General features: G+C 46.7%; 1 protein-coding gene across 2 annotated transcripts in view; it reads left to right on the top strand.

Annotated features, from left to right (window-relative positions):
- Nucleotides 1–13,357, top strand: part of GALNT13 (polypeptide N-acetylgalactosaminyltransferase 13) — a 130,532-nt gene that overhangs the window by 76,860 nt on the left and 40,315 nt on the right. For both annotated transcript variants that reach the window (XM_054210140.1, XM_054210141.1), the window contains exon 9: nt 6,773–6,953. In XM_054210140.1, the coding sequence (XP_054066115.1) occupies nt 6,773–6,953 (181 nt within the window). The remainder of the gene's footprint in view (nt 1–6,772; nt 6,954–13,357) is intronic.

Here is a 13,357-nt window from a genome sequence, read left to right as displayed (position 1 = left end):
TGCCGTTCTGCTCTGTCTCTCAGCAGCTGCCGGGGAAACTCCTCGGGGCTCATCTGGGGAGGATGTGGGGTTTGTGGTCCCGTGTAGTGCAGGATGAGCTGGTACCTCTGCCTTTGGGCAGTTTCTCTGGTTCTGCTTCCTGGCCACTTCTAGAATTTATATTTTTTATATATATATATAAAAAAAAAAAAAAAAAATATATATATAGAGGAGGGTTTGTTTTTCTTCTTTTTTTCTTCCCTAAATAATCATTCCTTCAGTCCCGTTTCAAATTGGACTTGAATTTCTATTCAGTGCTCATGCGAGTAAGCCAGCGATGGGCTTGACTTGTATAAATTTTGTGAGAATACCATCTTGAGATCTTCATTTCAGCTTTAAATTGAAAATCTCATTCCAAAATATATGGCAAAACGAAGACCAACAGTAGCCGTGCTCTCTGCAGAAAGCCCTGGTGATAAAGGCACGGGCTTATTCTTATTTTACTCATTATTCTTATTTTACTCCTTAAGGCTGAGATGGGGGGAGCAAGGAGAGGATGCGCACGAGTTTTCTGATGAACTCTTTGGGCATCATTTTACAGAACATTATTTTATGTCTTTGGAAGATTTTCCCACTTAAACTTCAAGAAACATTACCAGCCTGGAAAGCTGCACCAGCCTAACACGGGGCCATGGTGTCAAGAACAGAAATAAAAAGATGTGCTCCCAGCGCCGGGAGGTCAGTGTGGAAATGCCAGGCAGCCGCGCCAGGCTGTTTCTCGGTATTTAGAGCCTTCGTCTGTAAAGAAAACCAACCAAATAATCAAGTACATCAAGTACGGCCGGATCGATAAAATGCCAAGGTGTCTGCATTTAAAAACCCATCTGATGTAAAGCATCTGCAGAAAATTGGTAGCAAAGAGTGCCAAGGGGCTGGGGGGGTTCCTGCAGCAGCCGCGCTGCAAACCTGCAGTTATCCGGCAGCTTTCTGGAATATCTCATCGCAGTCAGGCAAGCGCTGAGACTAAATCTTGTTTTGGAAAATTACTATAATAGGAGCCAGAGGGAGCTTTCTAGAGCTCTTGTTAGAATTTTGTCATCAAATGGGAGGGGGTTAGTTTTGGTGTTGGTCTGCTATTCAGAAAACAAACCCCAAAATCCCTGTTTTGCTAATCCCTGCATCCGCAAAAAATTTTCTAAAGTGCCTTTTCTGGCTGATGTCTGCGACCGTCCCGTCTGCAGCCAGCGACGGCGGTGGCGTTGTCCCTACGGCGACCATGACAAGGGTTCGCAGTGGGCTTGGTCTCGGGGGGCAGGTGGCCATGTCTGGGCTGGACGCGGTGCCGGTGTCCCCCAGCATCGCCGCGTCCCGCATGGCCCCGGGCAGCAGGGTCCGACCGCAGGCGGTGACCATCCGTCTGTCCTTCCCATCAAACAGCCCACGGTAGCGTGGTGAGGGCTGTGGCTTTGTGCAATTCCCTTATTTCTGGGTAAATCGATACTTCTTCATCTTTCAGCTGTGCCGCTGCTCGTTGCCGAGCGGTCTTTAATGATGCCTTTTGGAGGATCTCTTTTAATAACGGCAGTTGGGGAAAAAAAAAAACCCAAATCCTGGCAGGAATCTCTTACAGCTGTAAGAGTCTACTTTAGTAAATGAAAATCTCATCTAATCTTAAATATTCACCATATTTTTATGTATAGAATTCCTTAAACATTTTAAATTTTCAGTTAAATTCTCTTAAGTGTTTTTTCCCCAATCAGAGAATGCCCTGAAAGCCTGATAGTCAGAAAGGAGCTCATACGGCTTCAGAAAGGGTATTAAAAATAATCTGTCCATCAGGGGAAAAAAAAAAAAAAAGATTATTGTTTAGAATAATCCAAATAGGCCAAAGCAAGGCTAGAGAAAGCAAATGCCTGTTCGAACAGGAGTAAGATGCTGTTTACTTTTGGTTTTCTGGCAGCTGTTGGAAGTGCAGAGGAGGGTATGCAGGTGTTCCCATGGGCTCTGCTCCCAAGGAACAGGCCATGGGACAAGAGCAAACGGCCTCAAGTTGCTCCAGGGGAGGTTTGGGATGGTTATCGGGAAAGATTTCATCACCGAAAGGGCTGTCAAGCATTGGAAGAGGCTGCCCAGGGCAGTGGGGGAGTCGCCATCCCTGGAGGCGTTTAAAAGCCGGGCAGACGTGGTGCTGAGGGACGTGGGGTGGTGGGGGTTTGGGCAGTGCTGGGTCGATGGTTGGACTCGATGATCTGAAAGGTCCCTTCCAACCAACGATTCTATGTGTATTTCCTAAGCAGTGTGATATATTGATACGTTGTTCTCCATCTCTGAAATTTCTGGTTTTACTGTTGTAGGAAGTGTTATAGTAAGGATATAAAAGTGATACAGCAAGGACGTTTAATTCACTTGTAACTTGGCGTAGTGTCCCATCAATAGAAATACTCATATTATAGCAGGTGCAAATGGATCCCCATGGCGCAGACCCACACGGGGGGGCAGAAGGGGCTGTCCCAAACCCCGTCCCCTGCCGTGTCCCGTCCCTGGCAACGGCTGCTGGACCAGGAGGAGCATCCCAACGCTGGCTGTGCTCCTGATGTACGGGCTGAGGAGGCTGGGTGCTATGGGTGGTGCTTTCCCAGATCTGCGCAACGGGTTGTTCATAGCAGTTTTTCAGCCTGACTCTATGTGAGGTCTCAACTTTCAGCAGCAAAATTCTAGGTGTAAGCAGAGAGCGTTTAAGCAGAGAGTTTTTAGCAGGAGCCTTGACCTGGGTGGCTGGAAGGGCAGCGCGGTGCCATCGCGGGCATCGCAGTGTGCACCTCCTGGCGAGGCTGGGACGGGTGTGTGCCTGACAGATTATTCTCAGAAGTGCACCGTGATGCTGAAATTAACTTTGCGTGCTGGCGAGTGGAATTCGGGGTATAGAAATCCCTAATCACCTGGCAAACAGATTGAAAATCTGTCTTTCTGCTTTTCAATATTCCTTATCTGTTTGGCTATATTGACTAATTTTAGGAGCACAGGTTGCTCATGAATTGTACTCAAAATATGTTTGTGTGCTTACATTTAAAGCATACAACATTTTTGCCTTTCTTTGGACTGCATTAATTTTTCTGTAAGTCAGGATTCTTATGTTTCTGTAGGGAGAATATTCAAGAAACGCTGGTTCCATTGATTTCATTGTAGAGATTTTTTTGGTATTAGAGTTTCCAGGATTTTTTCCCCTTACTTATCACTGCATAGCAGCCTTTAATGCATTTAACATAACCGTGCTTACGTTTTAACTTACTTTCTGACTGCAATAATCGTTGGGGATTTTTTTTTTACCATAGCTTTGATCTGTGCGTACACGTGAGAGATGTTTAATCTAACACCATCGTCAATAAACGCACATGTACCGAAAGAACCCCTTTAGGTAAAGAAATATTTTTTAAAATGAAGTAAGTAGAATTATTAACATGTAAAGCATTTGCTTTTTGGTGTTTTTTTTCTCTGTAACCTGAGATTTTAGTTTTATTTTGCTCTGAACTTTAAAAAGTGACATCAACTCGGTGTTCAAAAATGACAGAAGAGAAGAAATGCTGACAGTGGGGTGCGCAGAGATCAGCTGGAGTTTAATGCACTCGTTCTATGCAATAATAGGAATGGTTTTAAAACGTCTGTGAAATCAAAGGTAGTTCTAAATAATTAATGCCTATATTTAAAAAGGGATATGCTTTTTTGTGCAAATACTACAAGCCTTAGTTTTAATTCCATGGCGTGCAGTGTCCCTACCGCAAATTTTGAAGGAATTAATATTTGTAAGCAAAAAGATAAATAGGAAGTGGGTTAGTCTCGCATGGGCTTATTAGAAGCCAAATTACCACCTGCTGGCACTGACAGCTCATTTTCCAGACCAAGGGAATGTGGCGGGTCTGCGGGGTCTGTTCTTCCCGAAAGACCTCGGTAAGCGGCACTCTGGGCATGAGCTGAGTCGGGAGAGGGTGGAGATAAATAAGAACTGGTGGGTGGGCAGATGAAGGACGAGGTGTCGGGCACAGGTCACCGATAGAGTTTCTTAACGGCAGAGGTGCAGCTGGAATGGTTCATTATTGCTACGTGGCTTTTCACAAAAAGCAGGGAATAAACTGGCGGAACGTGCTGGGTTGGCAGATGCAGGGGGGGAGTCGATGTGTGGTTGAAGTACCACGGCTGGAAGAATATCTGGGTTTGGGGAGTTCATTCAGGTGGAGGGAGAAGGGTTAAACTTCAGAGGAGAAGGGGAGGAAGACACCTTGAGCCTTAAAAATTGTGATGTGCCAATAACTGGCTTATGAATATTTCAGTGTGAACTTTAGAGTTAATTTGGGGTTTTTTTAAAAGGAGATACATCAGTCTTGTACCAGAATACACTCCGTTTGTGGTTCTTTTTCTGGGAAGAGAGAACCGAGATGACCAGAAGGACTGTAGTAAAGCAATAATTCATAAAATCATTGCCATGGTTAGAAAAACTTAAGCATGTTGGAGGAAAGATGCAATTCATTGGAAATATCTGATTCCCAAGCTATGGGATCAAATAAGTTGTTTCCCTGGAGGTTTTTCTGGATTAAAAAATGTAACGAATGTTAAGATGAAAAGGACTGCAATAATTTTCTGTCCAAAATTTTTGGAGTAGGACATGGCGCAGCCACCAGTGTCGGTATAAGGGGCTGGCAGGTACCGAATACCTGAATTGAGGTGGTGTGTGTCCACACGCAGCTCCTCAACAGCAAAGGATCCTCAGGGACAATTCTGGTGTTCACCGTAGGTGCAATGAAGAGTGATCAAATGTATTACCATAGTGTGTCTTGTCTATACGGTGAACAGATCTCCAGAATCCCACAATCCTGAACCATCACGTGAACTTCTGGAGAACGGTCATTTTGCCAGGGAACACCCAGGAAGGTTGGGTTGCTTTTTTTAGTAGTACCGAAAAGATAAAAGTCCTTCTCTTCGGACCAGAGCGCAGGTTCATCTGCGTGCCTGTGACAACCGTAGTACATAGCAGATTGTACCGCGAGCAGCCAAAAACGTGCTTTAAGAAACGTACAGGAACACATATTTTAAAAAATTGGTAGTGTGGGAGGAATTTCCTGCCAGGAGAGCTGTCGGAGGAGGAGACGCAGGACCAGCCTTTGGGGGGTGTGTGTGATGCTGGTCCCCTTCGGTAGAGACCGTGGGTTAAAGCGCACCTGAAATTGCGTGTGCACGTTACTGTCCCGTCCAGGCCCCGCGTGGACACGTGGGTGGTGTGTACTGCGGTCCTGCTCCCGCTCCCTTCCCCGGCATCCAGCAGCTGGAAGTTTCACCTCAGCTGACTCGTTGTCACCGAGCTGCGAAACTCCAAATGTTAAACGCAAGAATATTTTGATGTTGTCGTTGCCTGTCCCAACAGGGTACACATCCCTTAGCTTACTAATGAAATTACATAAAAGGGTTTAGCCCTAATTAAATAAAATCTACATTAAGTTGCTATGGTAACTTATGTCTGTGTGGAGGAGCTCTTACCGCAAGCCTGTACGAGCATTCCTATTTAAAACACCCAGCGGTTCTTAAACTCTGTGTTTTATTACCAGGAGGTATTGTAAATTCCAGGCTGCTTTGGAGGAGGGTAAAGCAAAGGGTGGGACGAGCCCAGGAAAGGATGTGGGCAGCGGGCGATGCCTTTGCTGATGCCAGAAATGTCCGTGAGCCTCAGTGGAGGGGGAGTCCCAAGGAATGGGTGGCGTCTGGCAGAACAGCGAGGCTCTGTGGCGCTGTAAGCGTCCCATGGGACCCGGTACTTGCTCCTTTGCTCACCTGCCTGCGTTCTGCCTCCGGTTCTGCAGACCTGGACCTTCGGCCTCCTGTGGTTTCTCCTCTAGCTCTTCTCAGAGCCTAGAGAGACGGGGGATTGCAGAAGAGCGGTTAATACACAAGCTGATGTAGATCACACTAAGAGTCTAGTGATCCGACAGAAAAATATCTTACTTCGTTTAACAACAAAGTATTAAAGTCCAGGATTATATGATTTTTATTTTTTTTTATTCTTGAGCAGTCGTGTTGAAGGCACCGAGCTTACTCAGAGCGTAGATTTTGGCTCCAGTGGTGGAAAGGGACAGTTTGCATCTAGGAGATCATCAAATTCTTTTCTTTGTCTGTAATTTTTTTTTTTTGTTTGAGTTGATCATGGTACTCACCAGCACATGAACCTGGGAACATAAGTTTTGCATTGTGTTTCACTTGTGCGATGTCCAGAGCACCTGTGCTTGCTGCTTTCTGCTGCTGCCTGTGAGATTAACCAAGGTCTGCTGTGCCTTTGCTCAGGAGGGTCATGAACATTATTCTGCTTTGAAAAATAAATATGTATATATATTTTTATATATATATAAAAGTAAAAGTTTCATCCTATTTCTTTAAACATTTTCAAATCCTGGAAAATAGGATTTGACCCAAATAGAGAGCTGACACGCGTACCCTGCACTTAACCCGCCAGAGCGTCACCCCTTTCTCGGCGGGTGGTTCACGTGTGTCCGTGCTGCGAGGACACGGCCCCAGCTGAGCCGTTCACACAAGCTTTCAGGCTGCAGTTCAAGTCCGTGCACTTTCAATACTATCAAGATTTGTGTCCTGGCTGTTTCCCTTAAATTTTTGCTTGAAATTCCCTGTTGAATTGTGGCCCGGGGAAATAAATCGGGGGATAGCTGCTACCCTGTCTGTCAGAGACCCTCCTGCTGTGAACTCAGCATGGTTTGTATTTGTCGTAGCCGACGTTTTCTGCGTATTTTAATTCCAGATCTGGCAGTGCGGTGGCTCCCTTGAGATTGTCACCTGCTCGCACGTTGGCCACGTTTTCCGAAAGGCAACACCTTACACCTTCCCTGGGGGCACGGGACACGTCATCAACAAGAACAACAGGAGGCTGGCAGAGGTCTGGATGGATGAGTTTAAGGACTTCTTCTACATAATATCCCCAGGTAAGAAACTTTTGCTGATCGTATTATGATGTGTAAAGCTGTCCGAAAAAAGGGAAGTCTAAATGTAAGGTACATGTAGGTAAGAGTAGATACGTGTGCTTGTATGTGTACTAAAAGTTGAGACATAACAGCACAAAGCTTTCAAAATTCAAGGGAATGTCCTTCCCGTGTGTCACAACTTTCTATATTCTGTTCCTAAGGGAAAAAATATTAGTTAAGGCTCCTCCTTTCCGGAAGATCATAAGGGTTTTTTTCAGAATGTGATTCTCCTCATGTTAGTTTGCAACCAAGTAGGAAAGCTCATTGACCCGTTTTGGGTAAGAAATGCTGAATTTGGCCAGATTTTCCTTACGAGCCCTGAAGGTCCCTTCAGGAGCGTCAGTGGGGGGGCAGCAGAGGTGCTCGGGGTCACTGCGGGGACATTTGGAGCCCTTCGGAGCACAGGACTCAGTGCCATGAAGTGTCCTCACCATGTCCTGCTGTCCCACCACGGCCAAGTATCAGTCCTTAAGAGAAACATTCTCTTTTAATCATACAGATTTCTCTTCCTTTTCATTGGCGATTTTCACTTATATTTCAGTATAGCGCACACGGCCCATACAGTTACGTACAGCATGATCACATATATCACACACAAGTAGGTGAGATAAGAACCAGATTCCTATTTGGTCGTAGAGCAGTTGTTAAGGGTTACACTGTGGGTACGTGTTTTGATGAAATAACCTGATGTTGTTATATTAAAGCTGGGGATGTTGTTATCTAAAGATAATTATGGCCTCCCTATGAGTGCGCTTAATGGAGCACGAAACCCCCATGTGCCACCCCATTTTTTTATCTAATTTGATTTGGCTGCGATAGATGAAAAAAATCAGGTTAATATACTTTATAATGTTGTTTTTCTTTCAAAGACTTGTATATGCAATGGAAAACTATTCTGGGTGGGTTTTTTACTGCAAACAGTTTTACTGATACCTCAAAATTACACAGCTAATAAAAAGTAAATGGCTTGAGTTCAAAAGCCAGGATACACAACGTGTCAAGTATGAAAGCAGCTATTTTTCATAGTATTTATAAATTACTGCTTTAAATGTCTGTGGTAGAGAGTAGCCATAGGCTGTGTAAGCTGTTGTCACTGTTCTGGTGTGTGCTCTGGGGTAATCTGCCCATTCTTCCATCTTGAAACTTTCTTCCAATTTAAATTCTGTAGCAACAGAATAGGTTTAAATTTTCGCTATCACCAAGAAGTAAACCCCGGACCATATTATTACCCGTATGAGTTTGGCGTTTCATCTCCGGCACAGTTTACTGTTATTGTGCCTCAGCTGATCCCGGCTGCAGACCCGCTTGTTTCCAGGAGCTCCTCTGGTGCTTTGACTCTTCCAGGGGATCGGGACGTCTCAGTCAGTCGCCAGGTGCCAATGTGTAATCGCAGTCCGTGAAGTCGGAACACTCTTGGTTTCTGCATGGGCTATCGCACGTGTCCTGTGACTGTACAGTACGTGCTCATAAAATAGTCTGAGTCTGTCCTGGAAAACCCTTATCAAGCCCAAAAATTTGAAGCACCATTAAAAAAAGTCTGAAGTGCCCCGTTAATGGTGTAGAAAAGATATTTATATATCTATACCATATACATACACTAAATATAGGTGTATATAAATATGTATGTAACCAAAAGATGCAAGCATGAAACAAATCTTTAAAAAAATGTCAGCAGACTGATGGTCCCCACCAATGAGAGGTTTGGGTTGGCATTGAGTGTTTTCGGGAAGCGTTGGGCCATTGCGTGGTAAGGGAGGGAGGCGCAGGCAGGTTTCCTCTGTCCTTTTGAAACACCTTCTCGGGGGCAGCTTCTCGCGGTGCTCTGGCAGCAGGGACAGAGGAGGACCTCTAAGGAGAAAGATCTGGTCTCCTCAAGAAAAACTTCTCTCCAGGGAACAGCCACGAGGAGAGGTTTCTTGGTCCGGTAGGAGGGATGAAACCATGGAAGAAGACTAAATGTTCTGACTTTGTGACTTGTAACAAGAGCCAAAATAGCCACCAAGGGAACCACCATTGCTCTCCAGACTGCCTTTCATAGGGGGGCAGAGCGCCTGGATTCCTGGAGGGCAGAGCAGAGTCTCCAGGAGCCATCGGTATCTTCAGATCCTGTTTGTCCTCTGCTGGCGGCATTTGTTCTGAGTCATGGCGAGGATGAGCTGCTGCCTTCGTCTGGAGGAACAGGTCCGCCATTAAAGCTGCTGGTGTTTGTCATCGCTCACGGTGCTGCCCATACGGACATCCCCTGCCACAGCGCCTGCGAGTGCTCCGTGGATTTCACCTGCACTGGATTTAACAAAACGCAGAGGATAAACATACCCTGAGTGAAAAACAACCACGTCGACCTGGTCCTCTCCGGTGTGGGAGTGGAGCGTTGTGTGAGGGAGGCAGGGTTGTGTCCCTTTGTCACTGGTAATTTTATCTACCCAATTACAGCAGAAGGAGTAGGGCGTGTGACAGGACATTTGGCTGACTGTTTCTGACATGATTAGTTTCTGTTCTCCTGCAAGAGGAAGGGGAAAAATTGGAAAAAATAACTATAATGCTGATAACTGAATGTCTACTCTGATGTAAAAGTGAATTCAAAACCCAGGTAAGAGGCAGTCAAGTTCAAACCCTAAATACATCACATGGGATCAGCCAGTCTTCGATTCAGCTCGCCCTTATTAACTTCTTTTTTTTGTGCAGTCTCATAATGCTGGGTTCCCATTGCATTTTTGTTGAACGAAATGCATTTCTAATAATTCACTTGGAAAGCGTACGTTTTCTTGAGAGGGCGAGGGAAGCCCTGCCAGTGGACGTGCACCACAGGGCGCGTGTGGTGGGTACTTTGCTCTCTCTGTGCTTTTATTTTCTGCCTTGACAGCAAGTTCTTCTGGGCTGATTAGGAGTTAGAGCATTTAGGTGAGCTCAAGCTCTAAAAATATCATACTAAGGGCTATTTAAAATACAATACATTTTAAATGAGATATTAGCAAAATGCATTTGAAGGTGACTAGAATAGCGATGTACATGGTAGAATAATTTAAAAATTCCCATTTTAAACAGAGTGCCACATAAAATTGCTGCTGTGTACTTTTCTAAAATGTGTTAATGTTTCAGTTAAAAAATGCTTCCAAATTGTGCGTGTTTTAATTTTCAAATTCCTGAATGCAACACTCCACATCCTGGATCAGAAGTTTTTCTTCCCCCCCCACCCCACACCTCTGCTGTTACTTTTCTTTTTGTTTTGGGATCTTCTAAGCAAGGGGCCCTTTGGTTACAGCAAGACTCCCTATTATTATTTTTTTTTAATCCTTTTTTCCACAAAATTTCTTCTGAGTTGTTGGAGTGAGGAATTCAGCGCTGAGCAGAAGGTTAAGTTCGTATGTGGAAATTAAAATAAAAAGGCTATGGGAAAATATATCCAATTTAAACTTACCTTTGACCAGAGTGACTGTTTCTCCAGTGCATCTGGAAAACCTGGAGCAATCCCCCTCCCTACGGACTGTCGCTGCTCTGCTGCTGAACCAATTTGACATGTCACACCTCCGATGCAGTGGATTGATTTGGAACCACCCAGTTAAAAGAAAATGAAACTCAGAAGTGGCAGTAAGAAGTTTCCATCTATCGGAGCGCACGCGTTGCAGGATGCCGTGTAAATTGAGCGATGCCATCGTACCTCTGCAGATCAAAGTATTTTAAATCGGAGATTTAGTTTTGCAACTGGATAATGAGGAGCGTGTTGGATGATGTAAACTGGGACCTGAATGCTTTCTGCTGCTGGTCCCAGCCTGGAGCTGTCTGTGGGATGCTGCTGTCACAGGGCGTTACTTGGTGTTGGCCATCTTCCATCAAGGGGAGGGATGGACAGAGGGATGGATGGATGCTCTCCGGGTTTGGAGGAGTGGTGAATACTGACATGTCATCTTCTGACCTGGCCAGTATCCCGCTGGCTTCAGCTGGGTAGAAAACGCCCAATATTGGCATTTAGAAACACGCAGTTGCTTTTGATGGCAGAAGTCGTTGTGAAGCTCTGTCTAGAGGAGCACCTGCCATGGAAGAGGTCAAATGAATGTGCATTTTGAAGGTTCCTCATTAGCACTTGTATCTTGGACGGGAATTACAGATTATTCAGGAGCTTCTGAAATCGCTTTGAACAGTCAGCTCTGCGGCTGCCTTTATATTTCCTAGGTTTCAGCAAGCAGCGGGGGAGGATTTTGTCAGCAGCGTTTTTTAACTTGGATGTCCAATGTTAGTCTTTCTAACCTGCATTTCATCAGCTGGCTTCCGAGGTGAGAGACAGCCCTTCTCCCATTGAAAAGACCAATTCTTGCCCTAGGCCATTTAAATTTAGGCTCCTAAGCACAGATATAAATGCAAGGCTATCTTTAACGAACCATTTTTTTCAGCAGGCTGACATCCAGTGGGACACCATGCATTGCAAATACCGCTTTCTGCAGGAAAAGCCGCTGGTGGAGGCAGAGTTTTCCTCCTTCAGCCCAGGGAGGAGATTTCTCTATCAGTTCCCCTATCAGAATTTCCCCAGGGCTGGGGTCCTTTTTGGCCTTCCTTTTATACCAGCATGATGCTAAGGCGGCTCTCAAAACGCAGCCTCCGTTGGAAGAGATGGGAAGATCGTAAGACAGGAATGAAACCCACCCTGCAGTATTTCGGCTGTAGGTGCAGGACTGTATGGGGGGACGTTCCCTCTGCACCCCCGGTGTGTCCGGGCTTAAGCATGCATTTAGCTACTGGTGATAAAAATAAGAACTTGGTTAGAAGAAGCAAAAGGGGCTTATGGGCCAGCATTGAATACGTGTGAATTCTGCTACCTGGGGAGGGGAGGAGGAAGCTGTGTTTTCGACCCATTTGAGTTGCTCTGTGCATTCCTGGTGGATTATAGCGCAGTGCTGGGGTTATGCCGGCCCTCGTGCAATCGTTGAGGAGACCCTCTTAAAGCCGTAAGTTACCAGGTCTCCCCTTCTCATTAGCCCCCCTGGGCCAGGCGGGGAGATCATTGGTAAGGCCTTTGACACCGTCCCCCACGGCATTCTCCTGGAGAAGCTGGCGAATCATGGCAGAGACAAGTGTACTCTTTGCTGGGTTAAAAACTGGCTGGATGGCCGTGCCCAGAGAGTTGTGATCAATGGGGTGAAATCCTCTTGGCGGCCGGTCACCAGTGGTGTCCCTCAGGGCTCAGTTTTGGGGCTGGTTTTGTTTAATATCTTTATCAATGATCTGGATGAGGGGATTGAGTGCACCCTCAGTAAGTTCGCAGGCGACACCAAACTGGGTGGGAGTGTTGATCTGCTGGAGGGTAGGAAGGCTCTACAGAGGGCCCTGGACAGGCTGGATCCGTGGGCCAAGGCCAACTGTAGGAGGTTTAATAAGGCCAAGTGCCAGGTCCTGCATTTCGGTCACAACAACCCCAAGCAACGCTACAGGCTTGGGGCAGAGTGGCTGGAAAGCTGCCCGGCAGAAAAGGACCTGGGGGTGCTGGTGGAGCCAGCTTAACACGAGCCAGCAGTGTGCCCAGGTGGCCAAGAAGGCCAACAGCATCCTGGCTTGTACCAGGAATAGCGTGGCCAGCAGGAGCAGGGAAGTGACCGTGCCTCTGTACTCGGCACTGGTGAGGCCTCACCTCGAGTGCTGTGTCCAGCTCTGGGCCCCGCTGTACAAGAGGGACATTGAGGTGCTGGAGCGTGTCCAGAGGAGAGCGACCAGGCTGGGGAGGGGTCTGGAGACCAGGGCATGTGAGGAGAGGCTGAGGGAGCTGGGCATGTTTAGCTTGGAGAAGAGGAGGCTGAGGGGAGACCTCATTGCCCTCTACAACCACCTGAAAGGAGGGTGTAGAGAGGTCGCTGTTGGCCTCTTCTCCCAGGTGAATAATGACAGGACCAGAGGAAATGGTCTGAAGCTGCGCCAGGGGAGGTTTAGGTTAGATATTAGGAAGAATTACTTTACTGGAAGAGTGGTCAGGCACTGGAACAGCCTGCCCAGGGAGGGGGTTGAGTCCCCATCCCTAGAGGTGTTTAAGAAACGTCTAGATGTGGCACTTCAGGGCATGCTCTAGTGGCAGAGATTGTACGTTGTTTGGTTGCACTCGATGATCTCAAAGGTCCTTTCCAGCCATGAAGGTTCCATGATTCTATGATCATCGCGTCTGCTGAACTGTGCTGCACATGGGCGAGCTCTCCCTCCCCGCGGCCAGCGCTCTCCTGGCCCACCCCTTCCTCCCCTGGCCCACCTGGTGGACATCCCTCTGTCACCCCCACTGCTGTGCTCCTTGCTGGCGGCCATCCCCGTGGGACGGGTGGCCCACCTTGAGATACCTTCACCCAGCGATGGCAAACGGCCCCAGGGAGCTTTTGGCACCCAAGAGGTGG

This window comes from Rissa tridactyla, chromosome 7 (genome assembly GCF_028500815.1).
Source record: "Rissa tridactyla isolate bRisTri1 chromosome 7, bRisTri1.patW.cur.20221130, whole genome shotgun sequence".
Lineage (NCBI taxonomy): Eukaryota > Metazoa > Chordata > Aves > Charadriiformes > Laridae > Rissa > Rissa tridactyla.
The sequence above is the reverse complement of the archived record's forward strand: the minus strand, read 5'-3'. Positions and strand labels throughout refer to the sequence as shown.